General features: G+C 38.3%; 1 protein-coding gene across 1 annotated transcript in view; it reads right to left on the reverse strand.

Moving 5' to 3' along the window:
• SVEP1 (sushi, von Willebrand factor type A, EGF and pentraxin domain containing 1) overlaps positions 1 to 22557 on the reverse strand; it is a 194867-nt gene that overhangs the window by 122407 nt on the left and 49903 nt on the right. The window contains exons 4-5 of the mRNA XM_049896872.1: positions 2015 to 2173; positions 991 to 1170 (exon numbers count right to left, since the gene is read on the reverse strand). Of these exons, the coding sequence (XP_049752829.1) occupies positions 991 to 1170; positions 2015 to 2173 (339 nt within the window). The remainder of the gene's footprint in view (positions 1 to 990; positions 1171 to 2014; positions 2174 to 22557) is intronic.

The raw sequence follows: 22557 nt of genomic DNA on the forward strand, positions 1-22557 counted from the left end.
CAGTGGCAATTTCTGGGGTCTTGGAGTAGTCAAATTCCCAGGAAAGTTTATTTCCAAGGGATGCCTAAGGAATGAAGTAGTAGTGGTTTTGCCAGATTTTGTAAAAAACAAAAACAAACAAAAAACCACAATGTCCAGTTTAATTTGAATTTCAGAAAGTCAACAAATACTGTTTTTGTATAAGTAAGTCCCAAATCTTGCATGGGACCTACTTATGCAGAAAAATTCTTTTTTATTTAAAATTCAAATACAACTGGGTATCTTGTATTTCCTCTGGTGGAGGTCATAAAGTCCTTTAGCTTGCTTCCTTCCTGCCTTTTCTTAAATATTCTTTCCTTCCAACCATACTAGTGAAACCTTAGGAAGCTGGCTATACACCAGTTCGAAAAAGAAGAAGAAAAATAGGTCCTGGAGATGTCAAGAGTGGAGATGAATAGAGGCAATATTCTGCTCCTTGTTTCTGTGTATTTGATTGTGGGAGCCTGAGGCTCTACACATGTTATTGCTCCCTTCTCTATTGGCCTGATTAGGCTCCTTGTGTTCCTGCGTTCACAAATTCCTTACTTCCTATAGAACGCTGTATAGTCCAAGTGAAAGGTGGAGATGGACATGCTGGTCATCTGTTCCTGTTGTAGGAGACTGGTCCTGCAGTCACAGATGGCATCAACCTCCACCCTGACTATTCTACAACTCTCCCTGACACCCTGTCTTGGCTCTTGAAGTTTGGGGTTTGGGGTAACCTGTTCATTTACTGCAGGCAGGCTGTTCCTTTGCCTGTTGATAAAAGGAATGTACGGGGCATAGTTTATGATGATGTGCTCAACTGAACTTAGTAATTCTGACTTCAAACTTCCTATAACTTTTCTTCTTTCTGTGGTCTGTGGTCTACGAAATCAAAAGAAACATAGAACTGACTGGTCCATTAGAATTGAAATCAAGGAACTCAAGCACAGCAATCAAAAAAACAATGTGAATTGGCAGTCTGCATACCTCTGCAGGAACTCTCTGAACCAGACCACATGCCATTGGGTAGACACAAGAGGATGCTGCTTCCCACGAGGTCAAATCCAGGGAGACATCGGACCCCACAGGCTGCATTGAAGTGGTTGTTGCAAGTGTTCTGGATAAAGTAGCCGTTTTCAGGAGGCTTCAGGGTAGGGCAGTGGACAACTAACATTTACAGGAATAAGAGCGAAAAGCAAAATTGGCCTTTGTATATGATATAGTCTTTTCTTCTTAAAGGGAACATTCCATCTCAATTCCCCTCAGCGTTCCCATTTCTTACATTTAAATTTCTAAGCATATACATGGAAGAAAAACCTTTACATCTGACTCCTATGAGGTATTTACTTTCAATTAAATCTTAAATGCAGGTTAAATATTATTTTTTTAAGCTTTAAAAAATGTTTATTTTCCTACCTTTGTGGATATGAGATGTCCTAGTGCTTGACCTTCACAAGTCACTAGCTTTTTTCCCCCTTAATTAAGGTGGCACAAAATAGAAAAGAATAAAGAAGGATAGCAAAATGTATTTGCCACAAACTCCAAGAGTCACAGCTTCTTGTGCATGGTATATACTATTTTCAAAAATTTCGATATGAATAAACACTGAGACACTTCACCTACAAAGTTTTTTTAAAAAAAAAAAATAGAATTGACTATCACCAGAGCCCTTATTAGCTCACTCATTCTCCAAATATGTTGTTAAAACTGTGACTTTTCTCTCTTAGATTCATTTTTTCCATGTACTAAACCTTTCTGATTTCATTGTTTAATCACTCCTAGGATCTCAGACCCCTTTATCTGGAGCAAGATGAGGGTGTGTTTAGTGATAATAAAAAATGCTGCATAATCAAAGCAAATATCATCCCCCCCCCATATGATTAGAGAAAGCGATGTTAAAGTTCATTATAAATAAATTGGATTAAAACATGAGCATTATTGCCCTCACAGAGATCAGTCAGCTCCAGGACTTCCTATCTGCCAATATTTACACGGTATGGTGGAGACTGACCTTCGCAGGTCTGCCCGGACGCCCGGTAGCCCTCCTTGCAGACACAGTCCTCAGGGGTCGTGCTTCCAGGTGGAGAGGTGTGATTTTCATCAGGACACAGAATGCAAGTGCTGATCCCTCCTGGTGAGCCTTCAGGCTTGTATGTCCCTGATGGGCAAGCTGTGGGCAGACAACAAGCAACAGAAGTCCATTTCATGTGGTACGTCATTTGGTATTCAAAAAAATTTGGAAAGAAATCAGAGGGGGAAAAAAAAAGCCAACAAAAGCTATTCATAGAAATAAAATATAATTCAAAGGAGAGGAGAAACCAAAAAATTTTTGAACAGTTTATTTGCAGGTTATGAAATGGCCTTCTGTGGCCTATAATTAACTATAATTACAACACAATGCTGCATGGTAAGTGTGGGCTTATTTGCGGGCAACTGAAAATAGCAATATATGTTAAAGGACTGAAAGAAATTAGTGATCCTTCATTTAAAAAAAAAACACGACTTTACATATATGGTTTATCCCCTATTCCATCTCCCCCCCCATGAAGCTCCACCTCCGCCACCCGTACACTCAGATCCTTTCAGCAGAGAATAACTGTAGATGTGCAAAAAGCACACAGCTGATTGTTTCTGTTCAAAGCACTTGACAAAGGATGAAGAGAAATAACCCAAGTGATGGGAAATAGACCGTTTGAAGTAGAAAAAAATAAAGAGCCTGCTTTTCCCAAGTTCAAGGAAAAAAAAAAAGATTAAAAGTGGGATCTAATTGACCTTGCTGCCAATCCTCGCTCTGCACTGTGAATGTGTAACTTAATCTCTCTGAATTTACACATCTGTAAAATAACCCCAAATTAAGCATTCGATAATAGAGGAATTGTGGAATAAAGGGCATTGCAGCACTGAGTTAGGCCAAATAAATGTAACATGGTCCCACTATGCATTTGATTATTAATAAACAGTAACAACCAAGTGATGTGCACTTATTATGTGATAGTATTTTATATAAATTATCCCAGTTTTAATCCTCACAGTATTATCATTAATAACATTATTAACATATGTAATGTTATGAATTGAATTGTGTCCTCCCAGAATGTGTGTCAATTTGGCTAGGCTATGATTCTCATGATTGTTCACCATTTTGTGATCTGATGTGATTTTCCTGTGTGTTGTAAATCCTACTTCTATGATGTTAATGAGGCAGGATTAGAGGCAGTTTTGTTAATAAGGCAGGATTCAATCTACAAGGTTAGGTTGTGTCTTGAGTCAATCACTTTTGAGATATAAAAGAGAGAAGCCAGCAGAGAGACAGGGAGACCTCATACCACCAAGAAACATGGGCCAGGAGAAGAGTGCGTCCTTTGGACTTGGGGTCCTACACTGAGAAGCTCCTGCACCAGGGAAGATTGATGACAAGGAACTTCCCCCAGAGCCCACTGAGAGAGAAAGACTTCCCCTGGAGCTGATGCCCTGAATTTGCATTTTTAGCCTCCTACACTGTGAAAGGAACCCTGGTGGCACAACGGTTAAGAGCTAGACTGCTAACCAACGGGTCGGCAGTTCAAATCTACCAGCCGCTCCTTGGAAACCCTATGGGACAGTTCTGTTCTGTCCTGTAGGGTCCCTATGAGTTGAAACCGACTCAACGGCACCTAACAACAACAACAGGCTGTGAAAGAATAAATTTCTCTTTATTAAAGTCACCCACTTGTGGTATTTCTGTTATAGCAGCACTACATAACTAAGACATGTATTGATATTATTAATAAGTATATCCATTTTTAAAAATAAGAAAATGGGGGCTTAGAGAGATTTAATGACATGAATAAGGTTATGCAGCTTGTGAGTGATAAGTATTTTTTTAGCAAATGCTTACATAGCATTCACCACGTCCCAGGTATTGTTCTACGTGTTTTATAAATATTACCTTTTTTAATCTCCTTAAATACCTTTAAAATTGTGACTTTTCTCTCTTAGATTCATTTTAGATTTTCCACCTGTATAAATCATTCTATCAATCCCATTTTACAGATAAGGAAACTAAGGCACTAAGAGATTAAGTAACTTGCCAAAGTTATAGTGGGTAAATAAGTAGATGTTCAAAGATAATATTAAATATTTTTTAAAATCTTGAATGATTTAATAAAAAAACAAATAAGCAAAACTGTCCTATGGAGAAAGAAACTTAATATGTAAAGAGCTTCTGCTAGTATATGGGAGAGACATGAATGCTGAGTAGAAAAACTGACAAAGAAGACAGCTGTCTCTTCCCTTCAATTCATGGATGTTGCTATCTGAACGTTTTTCTAAGGTATAAACTTGATCAAATCACTTTCTGCCTAAAAACTGCACCAAGAGAATAAAGCCCTATCTCTTTAGCCTGGCATATAAAGGTATTTTTGATCTCTCTGTTACCTTCTCACCAGTGAATTTCAAATCCTGATTAGAACCTGCTTCAGAATCAAGCAGAGCTAGTCTGTCCCACCCTCAACCTCCAATTTATTGCTCTTGGGATTTCAAGCAATTTACTTAATTTCTCCAAGACTTAAGTTTCTTCATGCGTAATGATAATACTTCCTTTATAATTTTTTTGTTAGGATTAATTGAAATAATATGAATAAAGCAACAAGGCCTGGCATGTAGTTAGCATTCAGTCAGTACTAGAATATTGTCCCCCAACCCGATATTTTCTCAACCATAAAAGAGATAATTTTACTGCTTTTATAGACTTGTGCTCAGTAGATGCTCTGATGCTTGGTAATATTATTTCCTTTTCATATTATCCATTTAGCTTCTGCCTTTGCAAACACTTTCCTTTCTCTAAGTAAACTTCCAACATCCTTCAAGACTCTTGCCCACTCTTCAAAGGTTCTCCTTGCCTTCTCTTCTATGCTCCCAGAGTACACTGTACGTAATATATGCACTTGTCTCTCTGACACACTCTCTGAGAGTTCAGGGTTTCTTCAAATATCTGACCCAGTCATTGTCTGTCCCATTGCCTGATCCTGCAGTCACTCAGTGAAAGGGGAACAAGGGAAAAGAAGTGCTGTTGGAAGGTGGAGGGTGGGTTTGGTGTAGAGGGAGGACTAATGTCAAGGAGACTAACAACAGAGCAAACAGAAGGGTATTAGACTTGGAGTCAAGATGTCTGAGTTGCAGGTTGGCTTTTTGACTAATAATCTATGAAATCACCAACAAGTTAACGAGTTTTATTTTTTTTTTGCTACAAAATACAAAAGTTGTATTATTGATGTCTGTGATTCCTTCCAATGCTAACATTTGATATTCCTATTAACAGAATAATATTAAAAAGTAACTTAAAGATTCTGACTAAAATTTTTATAATTTATTTTTTAAAATAATAGCATATGAGAAGGAACTAATCTTAGAATATTACTCTCCAAACCTTTAGTAATAAAAAATTTACAATACTGGAGAACAGTGGTTTAGATAAAAATATCCAAAAGTACATTTGGAAATGTATTGTGAAATTCATAATGTTAATGGAAAACAGACTTTATTTGAGAGCATTGCACAATTCCTAGTGGGAGAGGTGTAATCAACTTCCTTGATTCCCAAGAGGGAAAAGCTCCTCATGTAAAAACAAGTAAAAGTTGAAAAGACTAACTAAAACTGTAGTTTAAACAAGTTTCACAAGTGTTGGTACAGTGCTATGGTATTTGCTTTTTTTTTTTTCCTTTCTTGATATGCTTTCTTGCTGGAAATGTACCAAATGTTATTTCTAAGTGCTCTTTTTGTTGTTAAAATAAGCACTTTGACTTTTCAGAAACATCTTGACGGGCTATCAGCTACTATTACTGGAAGTGTGATTCTTGAAATTATCATTTGTGCTAACATTAGATTTTTCTTCAGCTGACCTAACCCAGTTCTTTGACATAAATTAAAATACCACCCAGTTTGGAAATGATAAAACACCAAGAAGTCTCTCTTCTCTCTAATCTGTCTTAACCACTAAATACCAATTCCTTAGATGACTTTTTAAGTTAGTATTAGTAACATGTTATACAGTGTTTTATATTTTATACAATTCTTTCTTATATATAATCTCAGATTTAAAAAAAAACAAAAACCCTGATAAATATTGAGAGTGTTTTCCTTGCACAATTCATCTTTAAAGGTTAATGACTTGCCTTAGAGGACATAGTTTCAGGGCAGCTGCATCAGCTACACTCAGGCTGTACAGTACACATCTCCAAGGGACCCCAGACACACAGATTATAATGGCACCCTCTAGAGCTGCACAACTCAACAACCCTCAAAACCAAAACAACCAAACCCACTGCCATCGAGTCGTTTCCGACTCATAGCAACCCTACAGGACAGAGGAGAACTATCTGGTAGAGTTTCCAAGGAGTGCCTGGCGGATTCAAACTGCCGACCCTTTGGTTAGCAGCTGTAGCGCTTAACCACTACGCCACCAGAAGATACTGCTATTTCTAGACAAGGCACAAAGCACATACCTGGGCCCTCAGAAAAAGGCTTTTTATTATTATAATCTTCTTCTTCTTCACTTCATGGATTTGAGCTGAATAAGAAATCTATTCCTAGAAAAGTTGTGCTAGGATTTTTTTTAAAAAGAAACTCAATACCCCTTAAGCAATAACTCCCATCCTCCCTCAGTCCATCATAACTATTAATCTATTTTTTATTTCTATGCATTTGCCTATTCCAGATATTTCATATATGTGAATCCTACAGAATTTATCCTTTTGTGTATGATTTATTTCACTTTGTTCTAGAATTTTGAGCACAGAGATCTGTTGCCCTAGAAGGGAATGACTTTTCCTCATCCTGAGTCAATATCTTCAAAAATACAAGACAAGGACCAGGCAGGTACACAAGGGGCTTTGTTTTCTGTTAGATAGCCAAGATTCTTTCTGTTTTCAATGATGAATTAGGTGAGGAGATTTTCAACCACCCCAGATTCTGCACATCCCAACCAACTGGCACCCTGCCAATCTTCTTATAAGTGGTTAGCACATTTGGCTGGACTACAGACCACTTGGACAAAATTATAATTTTGAGCCCTGTGTGGTGCCATAGCAAGAAATGGTATCCAAACTGCAGGATACCATGTTGCAAAAGTCAGCACCTGCTCAGACTAGCCAAGAGATTACTAATGGATCAGGATAAGCCTATCAAAAAACAAAGTACAAAATCCTCAAATGATTGTTGCCAAAAGAGGATGGAACAGCAAAGTAATTGTCATATGTTAAGAATTTCTATAAATGTACACACACACACGCATACACACACACACATACAGTCATACATAAATACAAACTGGTTGAGTACAGAATACTTAGGCAAAGTCTTTTTCATTGAAAGCTTTGTAGACTTACTTGTCTTAAGGTGTTTACTGTCTGGATGAGAAATGTGAGATTAGCCTGAATTTTATAATTTTGTGGGCAAGCACTTTTAGGAGAGACCTCTGGAGATTTTTAAAACTATGTTTAATCTTATTTTTTTTCTAAAATAGCTAATTCTGAATTGTCTTAAGAAGAAAATCTACCATAATTTAAGCCACTCTGGTTTAACTATTCTTTTAATGTTTGACTTTGTTATGGATTGAACTGTGTCCCCCCACCAAAATATGTGTCAACTTGGCTAGGCCATGATTCTTAGTACTGTGTGGTTGTCTGCCATTTTGTGATCTCATGTCCTGTAATTATCCTATGTGTCCTAAATCCTAACCTCGAAGATGTTAATGAGACAAGATTAGATTCAGTTATGTTAATGAGGCAGGACACAATCTACAGAATTAGTTTGTATCTTGAGTCAATCACTTTTGAGTTATAAAAGAGAGAAGTGAGCAGAGAGGGGCCTGATACCACCAAGAAAGAAGAGCCAGGGGCAGAGCACATTCTTTGGACCTGGGGTCCCTGTGCTAAGAAACTCCTAGGCCCATGGGAAGATTGATGACAAGGGCCTTTCCCCAGAGTGGACAGAAAGAGAAAGCCTTCCCCTGGAGCTGGTGCCCTGAATTTGGACTTCTAGCCTCCTACATTGTGAGACAATAAATTTCTGTTTGTTAAAACCATCCACTTGTGGTATTTCTGTTATAGCAGCACTGGATAACTAAGACAGACACTTAGAATAATTCCAAATTTTTTACAATTTTAAACTATTTTTTAATAAATAGCTTATTCACTTAAATCTTTGATGCATTTAAAAAATTTTTTAGGTAAAACAATATTAATTTTTAAAAACTGGTGAGCCTACTGTCTAATTATTTTATATTCTTATTATCAGGAATGAAAGCACACGTCTTACTGTGCTCTCATCAGCACTGTTAACAGTTTTTTAAATTACCAGCTAATCATGATTTAAATATGAGGTCCTGTGAATTTCAGTATAATTGAGTTTCAACTTGAATCTAAGGTAGACCCATCCCTGAGACTCAGATATGTGTAGGCCCAACAGAAGTGTATTTGCTTGAAGAACTTGAGGACCTTCTGGGAGAAAATGCCACTGGTGATATTCAAAATATTATAACCCAGAATGATGTGGTCTCTGGTCAACGAGAAGAGACTGTAGTAGCTGTAGCAGCAAAGCAGGGTTTTACAGGCTGAGTGATTTGCCAAATACTATCTCTGTAGGTGCTGGATGGTGGAATGGGCCAGTGATCCTGGAAAAGGGGACAATTCAGTTAAGGGGCACTCAGGTGACTTGGGACAGCAGCTATTTACCAACTGGTACATAAGTTTGTCAATACTTTAACAACTTTTACAACTGTACTGATGCATATCTGCCTGTCCTAAGGAAGGAAATAATCAATACACCTTGGACCTAATAACACTTGACCTTACTGACCAGAAAGGAATAGAGTCTGAATGAAGCGTGGTGTTTGTCATCGACCTTGTTTCCTTTCGGAGCCTATAAAGAGGGATAAGTTATGAGTAAAATCTCAGGTTTGAAATATTACAGTTGCCTTTGATCTTTCCCCTTCCTCATCTCCTCCACCTACCATTCAATAAGACACTAAGGTCTGTAGGTGTTTGGAAGTGTGGCTTATATCAGTTGCTGTTTTCCATGCCCAGTGCTGCTGACTTTATGCAGGACTTTGTTTTATACCTAGATTGATGTTGTAAACTCCATACATACATCTTTTTCTAGGTTACTTCAGATTGATGTCTGTCCACAGATGCCAAATTAATACGGCTAAAATGCTGCTTTGATCATACCTCTTCTCTGCTCAAAATTCTTCAATAGCTCACCATTGCCAATAAGCCGAAGGCCATCTCTGTAGCCTGGAATTCAAGTTCCTATCCAATCTAGTCCTTACTCCTTACCTTTTTTGCTTTGAATCCACTATGCCTGTACTTTTTGTTCTCCACAATAGCATCTCCCATTTCAATGTGTCCAAATCTTGCTCATCATTCAAACTCATCAGCTCCTTAAGTAAAGATAAACTGTTTTGCACAGCTACAGCATTTGTGTCTCGTGTAGATCACATCATTTTTTTTTCTTTCACTCCCAATTGCTTAGGACTGGATAAATCACAACTCTTGGTTCATGACACACATTCTAACTCGTTTATAGTAATTAAGACTCTATAGCATAATAAGCTGCTTTAAGGCAAGGACTGTGAAACAATCATAGCTCTCAAAGTACCTAAAGATATTCAATAAATACTTAAAGGAGTCGATTGACATGTTTAACTGATTTCCTTATATAGTTTGCATAAGACCTGCTTCAGAATGATCTGATCTGCCTAGCATTCATTCTGCTGATCTGTGTGGTCTAGTCTACTGCACCTTGAAGTACTCCAGTCATCTAATATTTTTTTCCTTTAATAGTCCCATATTAAAATGCTTGGATTATCTTCTGAATAATTTGTGTGTAAATAAAATTGCAAATATTTTACTTTGGCAATCGCGTTGCTTTCAACATATTAAATTTCACCATGTCACCACCTTGCTTCCATTTCATCCATTACAGTAGGGTGTGGTGCAAAGGATTGAGTACAAGGGTAAGAATTCTGCAAATTATTACTCGCTCTGACACTGTCTGACCTTCTCTAAGTTATATAATCAACTGGAAAACTGGTTTTTCCATCCCTACAGCATGGGTGATCATGTCTGCAGCCAAGTAGTTGTAAAACAAAAATTTCATGACCCTCTGTAACTATGGAAAGGATGTGACAGATAATGGGGTAATGGGGGTAGAGCCAAGAATAACACAGAACTCTGCTGTGCCCTCACAAAACTTGTGGTTTCAGACAGATAATTAAATAAGGGCAATGTACCACGTGTTATGACAACATATAAGAGTGACATCATCCAGACCTGAGGCAAGGGTGGGGTAGGCAGGTAAGATTTGTTGGTCAAAGTGATTTGAAAAGTTAGACCAGAACCATGAATAGCAGTGATGGGAGGAACAAGAGCTGGGTGATGGCATTCTAAGCAGAGGGACTGGCATGTGCAGGCCCAGAGACAAGAGAAAGCATGGTATGTCTGGAAAAAAAAAGAGAGAGAGAGCTCACTCTTGGCTGGTGTGCAGTGAAGGGTGAGGGTGGAAAGGTAAGTGAGTAAAATTCATCAGGGGTAGGTAAGGCACACTAAAAAGCTAGGACTTTATTCTATAAACAATGGGAAGGTTTTAAGTCAGGGTGTATGATGAGACTACTTTGGGTGCATTTTGGAGAGTGATTTTGGAGGGCAATAACATTTCATTCTTAAGCACATGGTATGATATATTTCCTCCCACATATTCCTATACTTAAGGACAATTTAAGAAGAGCTTGAGCTATGATTAATTAATATTTTTTGCTAAATTATTTCTCTGTTTTTCTCCATTAAACACTTTCTAAGTTATTATTCTTTACTTAGTGTACTTATTGGCCACTAACTTTTTTTTTTCCACTTTCCATTTTGTTTCAGTAGAAATAATAGTCATCATCAGGCACCAGATGAAAAACAGACATTACTATGCTTCTAAAAAGGGTATCCCTAATTAAATTAAATTAACACCTAAAGAGCAATGCAACTGTTGGACTGACACAAGCAAGAAGGAAAAATCTGCCAACAGAGAGGAAATGACAAACACAAAAAGCAGGAGGCATCCATTTCTGGGAAAACAGTGCAGACATAACTTTTCCTATTCCTCCTGGCTAAGGACAACTAGAAACCCTGAGCGTTATATACAAAATAATTGTAAGAAGACTCTGAAAGATGAATGTAAGAAGGCAGATCAGCTAGGAAATTTGGGGTCCATGGAAAAACATCGTGTTGAGTTCCCTGTGTTTTCTATTTTCTCACATATTCCAGACTTGTACCTGAAGAAGCGGGCAACCGAGAAACACCAATGGGCACAGGAAAGAAAAAAAAAAAGCCCCAACAAAATCCTGCTCTCTCTAACCAAAGGATCAGGAAAGGGGTAGCCTAGCAAGACAGGAAACTTTAGACAATAATCACTCTACCCCAGCCAAACACTGCAGAAAAAAACAAAACAAACAAAAACAACCGTGGCCTCACTCCCATCCATACTAGCAAAGGCGGAGCTAGATGTCTAGACTTCCATCTTTGCAAGGCTGTAGCACGGCACTTCTGGATGAAGTACAGCCAGAATGCTCCACAGAAGCGAGGATAGTGAGACTTTGTCTTGCTTAATTTGGACATGTAATTAGGAGAGACCAGTCCCTGGAAAAAGAGATCATGCATGTTAAAGTAGAGGGTCCGCGAAAGAGAGGGAGACCCTCAATGAGATGGATCGACACAGTGGCTACAACAATGGGCTCAAACACAGCAGTGATTGTGAGGATGATGCAGGACCAAGCAGTGTTTTGTTCCATTGTGCATGGGGTCGCTGTGAGTCGGAACTGACTCGACAGCACCTAACAACAACAACAAAGCAAGGTACCCTGACAGCCCACTGGAGTGGTATCAGAAAATGCAAGTAGGGAGTCCAGGCTTGCATCCTTGCTGGATGGTAATGAGACCTGGTGTCCTGAGGTGTCAGTGAAGCTCACAGAAGGGGGGGATGGTGTGTGTCTGTTTGCTCAACAGACCCAGAATTTTTTTTTTTTTTTCTCCCTCTCCTTACGGGGGTAATATCAGAGGAGGGCTAGAAGAGGGCTAGTAGAGGGTCAGAAATTTCACCACCATCCAGCTGTAATGAGGCTACCCCTCCCCTCCCCGTGGTGTCAGGCATTTCTACTCCTCCCAGTCTGGATAGTATCAGTGGAGGCTTAGTAGAGAACTAGAATTTTTGTACCTGCCCAGCAGTAAGGAGAATTTAAGGCACTTAATTTTTCTAGTTTTGCCTTAAGTATTTTACACATAATGTGTGTTAATTTATTTTTTTCTTATAATTTGTTTTACAGTTCATGAATTTCTTTTTATAATTGCTTCCATATTTTGATAAAATTTACAAATCTCAAGGTTTAACGGAAAATTGCCCAACAATTAACATTACGTATTTGTTAAATGATTTCTTAAAAAGTAAAAATCCATAGTAAATCTGGAATGCCATGTCTTGCACTGTTACATGAACGAAAACACTATTCCAAACATCAATACATGCAAACAGCTTTAAACACACACAATACCACTGCTTGTAGGAATAAATTTGGAAATAATCTCAGTAACTAGATAACATGAAAGAGATAAATGTGTGATTAGCCACTTCCTATTGCTGAACTCTGCCTTGCAGATGGCTTACTTTGATTCTAAGCCAGCGCTTCTCAGGGTCAGTAGACTTGTTCACCTTCACTTCTCCAAAAAAGGAATGGAAAATTCTCAGGGAGATGGGAACTAAGCAGAGTTTCCATATGCTGTGTTCTAGTATCTAAACCTGCTGTTTGTTTTATTTATTTACTCATTCACTCATTCACCAAAAATTAATGCTTACTCCAAGACCAGGTGCTGGGTAGCAGAGGGAATAAAAAAATGAAAGAGATATAACCCTCTCCTAAAAGAATTCAGAGAATATTAGCGGAGAAAAATCTACCAAAAATTATAATACCACGTGGTAAGTGTGAACATAGAAATGATATTTAAGAAAAGCAAAAAATCTGGGTCTAACTGTGTCAGGGCAATGCATCTATGGAAGAAGAGGAGAGAAAAGGTTTCATAGGAACACTGAGTTTGTGAGGAGTCCCGAAACACTGGTTAAGAACTGAACAAGCAGACAAGACATGGGATATTCTAGACAAAGGGAATAAACGAGCCAACATTTAGAGCCAGGAAAGGACTTGATACCCAGAGAGATAATTCGACCCTAGTAGAGTCACATGACTTTGATATTTCCTCTATAACTGTTTAAAAAGAGACACTTCACTAATTTTTTTGACTCTTACTTTAGAGCATTAATTCAGTTTGTCAGTATAGAGCACAGTCCTTCAACCTCAGTACTGTTGACATGTGGAACTTGTAAGGGGCTGCCCTGTGGATTATAGAATGTTTAGCAGCATCCCTAGCCTCTACCCACTGAATGCCAATAGCGATGACAACCTCCACCTGTGACAATCGAAACAGTCTCCAGACATTGCCAAATATTCCCAGGGAGTAAAATTGCTCCCTGTTGAGAACCACTGGTATAGGATAATAATTCATATTTATCAAGCACTTACTATACGCCAAACACTGTAGTAAGCTTTTTACAAGCATTATCTCTCTTAATTGTTACAACAATCCTACTATTATTAATTCCACTTTGCAGACAAGGAAACTGAGGCCCATAGTGGTGAAATAACTTGCCCAGAAAACATAGGTCATAAGTGAGAGAACCATTATCCATGCCCCGGATTCAGGTCACTAACTGCTATCAATAGTTGACATCCTCTCAGTTGGCATCATCAGCACTTAGCAAGGCACATGGTGATTATCAGTTTGAACCACTGTAGCCTAACTTCACTAGCTTGGGCTATCATTTTCAAATCGCTAACAATTCCAAACTTGAATAATCATCTAACATTTAGTGAGCACAAACCCTGCGCAGACCCCACAGAGCCTAACACTGGGGATACTGAGCTATAACAAGGAAGCTGCTATTCACTTTAAACGTATCTTGGAGAGAGCAGCAAAATATCTCTGGATCATTTCCTTGAAGGATAATGACTGTGTAAGGATGTGGATGGATTATAAGCAATGTCACAGAGACGGCATGGACTCTGGGGTGAGAAACAGCTGTGTCTGGATGTTAGCTCTACCGATTTCTAGCTGCACTACTTTAGGCAAACTTCTTAAGTTCTGTAAGACTCAGTTTCCTCTTCTGCATATAAAGAAGATAAGTTCACAAAGACTTGCAGGAGGCATACCAATGTGGCATGGATCATCTTAAGAGAACCGGTTTCTAGAACCGTAACATTCATATGTACTCTGACCTAAATGGATCTGCCTGAAAAAGTTTTTGTGGTACCTTTAAAAAAAATTTTTTTTTTAATTAGCTTTCATTTTATAAAAGAACTGTTTACTTCTCACTCCCAAATCTTACCAGGGTGCATTGCCTCAATGTGAAAAACCTCCAGCACAATTCAAACTCTTGGTACCTGAAAACCTTTCTTTAATCACGGCCTTTAGCTTTCATAAAGAACCCTGATGGCACAGAGGTTAAAGTGCTCGGCTGCTAACTGAAAGGCTGGAGGTTCGAACCCACAAGCCGCTACAGGGAGAAAGATGTGCAGTCTACTTCCATAAAGACTTCAGCCTTGGAAACTCTATGGGGCAGCTCTACTCTGTTCTATACAGTTGCACTGAGTTGGAATTGGCTTAACGGCAACAGGTTTTTTTTGGTCAGTTTGTCATACTGTGGTGGCTTGCATGTTGCTGTGATTCTGGAAGCTATGCCACTAGTACTTCAAATACCAGCAGGGTTGCCCATGGTGGACGGGTTTCAGCAAAGCTTCCAGACTAAGACAGATTAGAAGAGGGACATGGCAGTCCACTCCTGGAAAAATTGGCCAGTGAAAACCTTAGGAATAGCAGCGGAACATTTTCTGATACAGTGTCCGAAGATAAGCCCCTCAGGTTGGAAGGCACTGAAAATATGACTGGGGAAGAGCTGACTCCTCAAAGTGGAGTCAACCTTAATGACATGGATGAAGTTAAGCTTTTGGAACCTTCATTTGCTGATGTGGCATGACCCAAAATGAGAAGAAACAAATGCAAACATCCGTTAATAATCAGAACATAGAATGTACGAAGTATGAATCTAGAAAAATTGGAAGTCAACAAAAATGAAATGGAACACACAAAAATCGATATCCTCGGCATTAATCAGCTGAAATGGACTGGTATTGGCCATTTTTAATTAGCAATCACATGGTATACTACACTGGGAATGACGAGTTGGAAAAAACATTTCAAGATCTATCCTGAAATACAGCAATGTCATTGAAAGGATAATACCCATATGCCTGCAAAGAAGACCATTTGATAAGACTTTTATTCAATTTTATGTACCAACCACTAATGCCAAAGATGAAGAAACTGAAGATTTTTACTAACTTTTCCAGTTTGAAACTGATCAAGTATGCAATCAAGATGCATTGATAATCACTGGTGATTGGAATCAAAAGTTGGAAACAGAGGGGAAGGATCACTAGTTGGAAGATATGGCCTTGGTGATAGAAATGATGCTGGAGATTGCATGACAGAATTTCACAAGACCAACAATTTATTCATTGCAAATACCTTTTTTAAATAACATGAACTGCCACTATACATGTGGACCTTGCCAGATGGAACACACAGGAATCAAACTGACTACATCTGTGAAAAGGGGTAATAAAAAGGCTCAATATCATCAGTCAGAACTAATCAAGGGGCCAACTGTGGAAGAGACTTTCAATTGCTCATGTGCAAGTTCAAGTTGAAGCTGAAGAAAATTATAACAGTCCACAAGAGTCAAAGTACAACCTTGAGTACATCCCACCTGAATTTAGAGACCACCTCAAGAATAGATTTGATGCATTGAACACTAATGACTGAAGACAAGCTGTAAGATGACATCAAGGATATCATCCATGAAGAAAGCAAAATGTCACTAAAAAGACAGGAAAGAAAGAAAAGGCAAAAATGGATGTCTGAAGAGACTCTGAAACTTACTCTTGAACTCAGAGTAGCTTACACAAATGGAAGAAATGATGAAGTAAAAGCTGAACAGAAGATTCCAAAAGGCAACTTGAGGAGACAAAGTAAAGTATTATAATGAAACGTGCAAAGACATGGAGTTAGAAAATCAAAAGGGAAGAACACACTGGGCATTTCTCAAGCTGAAAGAACTGAAGAAAAAATTCAAGCCTCCAGTTGCAATATTGAAGCATTCTACGGGCAAAATATTGAACGATGCAGGAAGCATCAAAAGAAGACGGAAAGAGTACACACAGTCACTGCACCAAAAATAACTGGTCAACGTTCAACAATTTCAGGAGGTCACATATGATCAAGAACCAATGGTATAGAAGTAAGAAGTTCAAGCTGCACTGGTGAGAAATAAGGCTCTGGGAATCGACGGAATACTAACTGAGGTGTTTCAACAAACAGATGCAACGCTCGAAGTGGTCATTCATCTACTGCCAAGAAATCTGGAAGACAGCTACCTGGCCAACCAACTGGAAAAAATTCATATTTGTGCCCATTCCAAAGAAAGATGATCCAACAGGATGCAGAAATTATTGAACAATAGCATTAATATGACACACGAGTAAAATTTTACTGAAGATAATTCAAAAGCTGTTGCAGCAGTACATTGACAGGGAACTGACAGAAATTCAAGCCGGATTCAGAAGACGATGTAGAATGAGGGATATCATTGCTGACGTGAGATGCATCTTGGTTGAAAGCAGAGAATATCAGAAAGATATTTACCTGTGTTTTACTGACTATGCAAAGGCATTCAACTGTGCGAATCATAACACCTTATGGATAACACTGCAAAGAATGGGAATTCCCGAACACTTAACTGTGCTCATGTAGAACGTGTACATAGACCAAGAGGCAGGGTTCAGACAGAAAAAGGGGATACTGCATGGTTTAAAATCAAGAAAGGTATGTGCCAAGGTTATATCTTTTCACCATATTTATTCAATCTGTATGCTGAGCAAATAATACAAGAAGCTGGACTATATGAAGAAGAACGCAGCATCAGGATTGGAGGAAGACTCATTAACAACCTGTAGTATGCAGATGACACAACCTTTCTTGCTGAAAGTGAAAAAGGCTTGAAGCACTTACTCGTGAAGATCAAAGACCACAGCCTTCAGTATGGGTTATACATCAACATAAAGAAAACAAAAATCCTCACAACTGGACCAAAAAACAACATCATGATAAATGGAGAAAATATTGAAGTTGTCAAAGATTTCATTTTACTTAAATCCACAATCAACGTCCACAGAAGCAGCAGTCAAGAAATCAAGCAATGTAGTGCATTAGGCAAATCTGCTCCAAAAGACCTCTTTGAAGTGTTAAAAAGCAAAGATGTCACCCTGAGGACTAAGGTGCACCTGACCCAAGCCATGATATTTTCAATCACGTCATATGCATGTGAAAGCTGGACAATGAATAAGGAAGACTGAAGAAAAATTGACACCTTTGAATTATGGTGTTGGTGAAGAACACTGAATATACCATGGACTGCCAGAAGTACAAATCTGTCTTTGAAGAAGTACAGCCAGAATGCTCCTTAGAAGCAAGGATGGCTAGACTATGTCTCACATACTTCGGACATGTTATCAGGAGGGACCAGTTAGTTCCTAGAGAAGAACATCATGCTTGGTAAAGCAGAGGGTCAGCAAAAAAGTAGAAGACCCTTAAAGAGATGGATTGACAGGTGGCTGCAACAATGGGTTCAAACATAACAATGATTGTGAGGAGGGCGCAGGACTGGGGAGTGTTTTGTTTTGTTGTGCATGGGGTCACTATGAGTCAGAACCAACTCGAAGGCATCAAACAACAACAACATCACCTTTCATTGTCTTTCCCAAATTTCAGTTAAATACCTTTAACATACTTTCTGACATTGGAATGTCTGTGGTAACACTGGGGTGTTTTGAATTCAGATACGTTGTAGGATGAGTAGGTATGAATGTTCAATTACCACCTTTCTTTTCAACCCCTTTTCCTTTTCTTTGACTATTGTACAAGACTGTGCCCCATGAGCACAAAGCAAAGAAGAAAATATCCATAAGAAAAACTGAAAGCTATTTATTTCATCCAGCTTACAAACTTACAGCAAGCTCCCTGCCTTATTTATCAATCTTAGTATGCAGTGATATGCTTGCCACTGGAATGTATATTAAACACATTTAGGCTTTTTCTCTCAGAAAATAAGTCTGATTTGGAGGACAGATTGAACTGTAAGAAACAGCCTTTTCGAATAGGTTACATGGTGAATATTTTTCCATAAATTAAATGAGCTAAGTCTGTGGTTCAGAGATTTCTTAAGAATATACTAAAGCACACACTGTGAAATTAAAGAATTTTATTAAAAACTCTTGATTTGCTAAAGACGTATAAAAATTTTCATTGTTTTGATTTTCCTGAAATGTTCTGAGATGATTAGGTTAGATAATAGTGCTTCCAAGACACAGAGTAACAAGTAGGCTTTTAAAAAATATTTTATAGTGTTTTAGGTGAAAGTTTACAGAGCAAATTAGCTTCCCATTCGACAAATTGCTCACAGTGTTCCACTGGTTGCAATACTCACACTGTGTCAATACGCTCCCCATTTCTGCCCTGGGTTCCCAGTTTCCTTTAGTCTGGTTTTCCTCCCCCTTCCTGCCTTTTCACCTTTACTTTGGGGCCACTGTCATCCTTTTGGTCTCATATAATTGTTTGTTTTATGGAGCATGTTCTTTTTGAGTTTTATTGTTTATTTTATAGACCTGTCTATTGGTTGGGTGAAAGATGATTTCCAGGAATGTCTGCAATTTTAACAGGTAGCCTTTTAGGTTTTAACAGCCTTTTAATACTAAGTCCTGGTAAAGCTTTTTTGTGTGTGCTTCCCAGAAATTGAGACAGTGAATGACTGTAGTGATTGGGTAATAACTCTTTTCGAAAGTCAAAAGGTTTCCAATTTTTCAGTTTCCCTAAAATTGAAAAAGGACTTGAGGAAAGTATCAGGTAATAGATCATTTAAAATACTTTTTTTTTTTTTTTTTATAATAGATAAGTGATGTTATTCTTAGCGTACAGCTCAGGAGAATCTAAAAAAAAAAAATGAATGACATTGATTTAACACAACTCTTTCAATTGCATCTCTGTATTTATACGACCATTTTTCAGCACTAAAACGTATAAAAACAAAAATAGAAATAAAAATTGGTGCGATATGCTCTCTTAATTTAAGAGTGAGTAATATAAATCCATGAATACATGAACTAACTGAAAAAGAGATGGATTTCCAATAATATTTTATTTTTATGTGTAATAAGCATCAAAACTTATGTTTGGTAAGTTATATACAAATACCAATCTTAAGATTAACTCATTCTAGAAAAAATTTTAGTCACAGGAAATTTAAAAACAATTAAACTCATACGCACATTTTTGTAGTAGAAAGAAACAAACCCATTGCCATAGAGTCAATTCTGACTCATACGGACCTTACAGGACAGTGCAGAACTGCCCCATAGGGTTTCCAAGGAGCAGCTGGTAGATTTGAACTGCTGACCTTTTGGTTAGCAGCTAAGCTCTTAACTACTGGGCCAGCCAGGGCTCTTCTTCTTCTTTTTTTTTTTTAGAGTAGAGAAGTACAATAATGTCATCAACAAAAGATTTTAGAGCATAAAAATGTATTACACTAGAATAGAATCATGTGGTGACAGTGGAATGGAAGAGATTGGTAAAGCTAGAAACCATAGAAATTTTGTGTTAAAAAAAGATTGTTGCTGTTGTCCTGTGCTGTTGTCAATTCCGACTCGTGGCGATCCCAATGTGTTACAGAGTAGAACTGCTCCATAGGGTTTTCTTGGCTGTAATTTTGACGGAATCAGTTCACCAGTCCTTTTCTTCAGTGGTGCCGCTGGGTGGATTTGAACTGCCAACCTTTGGTTTACAGTCAAGCTTAAACCATTTGCACCACCCAGGGACCTCTAAAAAAAGAACTTGCTTGTAAATGCACACTACGAAAAACCAAACCCACTGCCATCGAGTTGATTCCAACTCACAGCAACCCTATAGGATCGAGCTGAACTGTCCCATAGGGTTCCCAAGGCTGTAAATCTTTACAGAAGCAGATAGCCACACCTTTCTCCTGTGGAGCAACTAGTAGGTTAGAACTACCAACCTTTTGATTAGCAGCCAAGTGCTTAACCACTGTGTCACCAGGGCTCCTAAACGGACACTAGAAGGTTTCAAATTTGCTATAGTACTATATTTAGATTTCAGCCGTTACATGTAAAACAGTGATTGTTGTTGTCATTGGTATCCAGTCAATTCCAACTCATAGCTACCTGAGGTGTACAGAGTAGAACTGCTCCATAGGGTTTTCAAGGATGTGACCATTTGGAAGCAGATTGCCAGGCCTGTCTCCTGAGATGATACTGGGTGGGTTCAAACCACAAGCTTTCAGGTAGTAATGGAGAATTTACCTGTTTGTGCCACCCAGGGACTCAAAAGGGTGATATAATAGTTTAATTTTAAAATGTTGTTATGGATTAAATTATGCCCCCCACTCCCCAAAAACATGTTGAAGCTCTGCGAATGTAACCTTGTTTGGAAATAAAGTCTTTCAAGATGTTATTAGTCAAGTTAAACATGAAATCATAGTCCTAATCTAATCTGAGTGGTTCCTTTATTTATTAAAGAAAAGAGACATACAGATGAGACAGTCAGAAGAAAAATGGCCACTTGATGATGGAATTATATGCTGGGCTACCAGAAGCTGGGAGAGACAAAAAAGGATCTTCCCCTGGAGACCTCCAAGAGAACGTGGCCCTGTCAACATCCTGAATTCAGATTATTAGCCTTCAAAGCTGTGAGACAATAAATTTCTGCTCTGATAAGCCACCCAGTTTGTGGTATTTTGTTTTGGTGACCCTAGGAAGCTAATTCAAATGTTAATACAGTACTATGGAAATATCATCTTTTAAAATACTGACAAAAAATTTTAGATGGCTACCTAAAAATCAGGGGTACCAGGTTTTTCAATATTCTTTCAGGGGTTACATGAGAAAAAAAGTTTGAAGACCACTTATTTAGCAGATTTTAGATGTTTTTCCTTGTCACCTTAGCATTGTTATTGGAAAGAGTCACTTAAGATGGGTCTAGGGAGAAGTACAAGGGAAAAAAGAAGATTTTACAGTGATAGGCAGAAACTGGTTACAGCCCTTGTCTCAATGGTTTTAGAATATTGGATGTGATTTCACATGTATCTTTAAAGAATGCAGTACACTGATTTTAGGGTTTGTGAGACTCTGTACTAAAGGAGCTCTGGTGGCGCAATGGTTATGCGTTGGGCTGCCAACTGAAAGGCTGGTGGTTGGAACCCACCAGAGTATCTTCAGAGAAAAGACCCGGTGATCTGCTCCTATAAAGATTACAGCCCAGGGAATCTCCTGGAGCAGTTCTACTGTGTCATACTGACTTTCTGTAAGTCAGAATTGACTTGTCGGCACACAACAGACCAGGTTGAATTTTATGATTTTTCCTGTTATAAAATCATGATAGACTAGAAATGTGCACTATCAGGGCTGAATACACACCTCACTCAATGGAAAACTGGACAAATTAGCCTAATCTAGGCAGCTGTTATCCACCCTCCTACTTAAACTGATGAGAACCAGCCACAGTGTGCTAGCAACATTCCCTCAAAAAAAGCAAATAGGAGTACATTGTACAAATTCCTTACACCTTACAAATCCATTATGAGGCATTGCTGGGGATGTTTTTGAAAAAAAAAAAAAAAAAACCCAGCTAAGCTCTGTTCAGAGAACAAGATTTCCAAACATTTTGGTTTCCATTCAAGTATTTCTAGAGCTCATTGTCTTGTCTCTTTCCAAAGAAGTGATATAATATTTAGACAGGAAAATGTGTTTGTTTGCAGGAGGTCGGGCGGGGGTGGGGTTGTGTGCATATATTTGCGTGTATAATAAGATATCCCTACATAAATATCCCAGTGTCTCCATTTCTATGGTGTATCCTCCTTTTATTAAAATAATAATAATATAACTGGAGCCTTGGCTCAAGTTAGCTAGCACTCAGCCTTGGTCCCTATGCAGTTATAATTTTCAACTTGCAATCATTACAGACTCACTGAAATGGAACCACTCCTAGAATGGAGCAGTGTCCTCAAGATGCCTATTGTCTCTATACTTGTGTCTCTCAAATCCCTTTAGGGGAAATTCAGAACAGCTGCAGCTGCTTGGATTTACAACAAGCATTAGCTAGCTATTCACAAGTGATTTGACAAGCCAGTTATCTTAAAATGCCCGATCTATTAAATCAGCCCTACTCCGTATTTGACTTATTGTTGGCGAAGGTTAAACAAATGTAAATATTTTGCATTCAGACATATACATACATACATATATATGTAAATATATATACACACACACATACATCTGTTACTTCTTACCATGTGCCAGAT

Source organism: Elephas maximus, chromosome 9 (assembly GCF_024166365.1).
Source record: "Elephas maximus indicus isolate mEleMax1 chromosome 9, mEleMax1 primary haplotype, whole genome shotgun sequence".
Lineage (NCBI taxonomy): Eukaryota > Metazoa > Chordata > Mammalia > Proboscidea > Elephantidae > Elephas > Elephas maximus.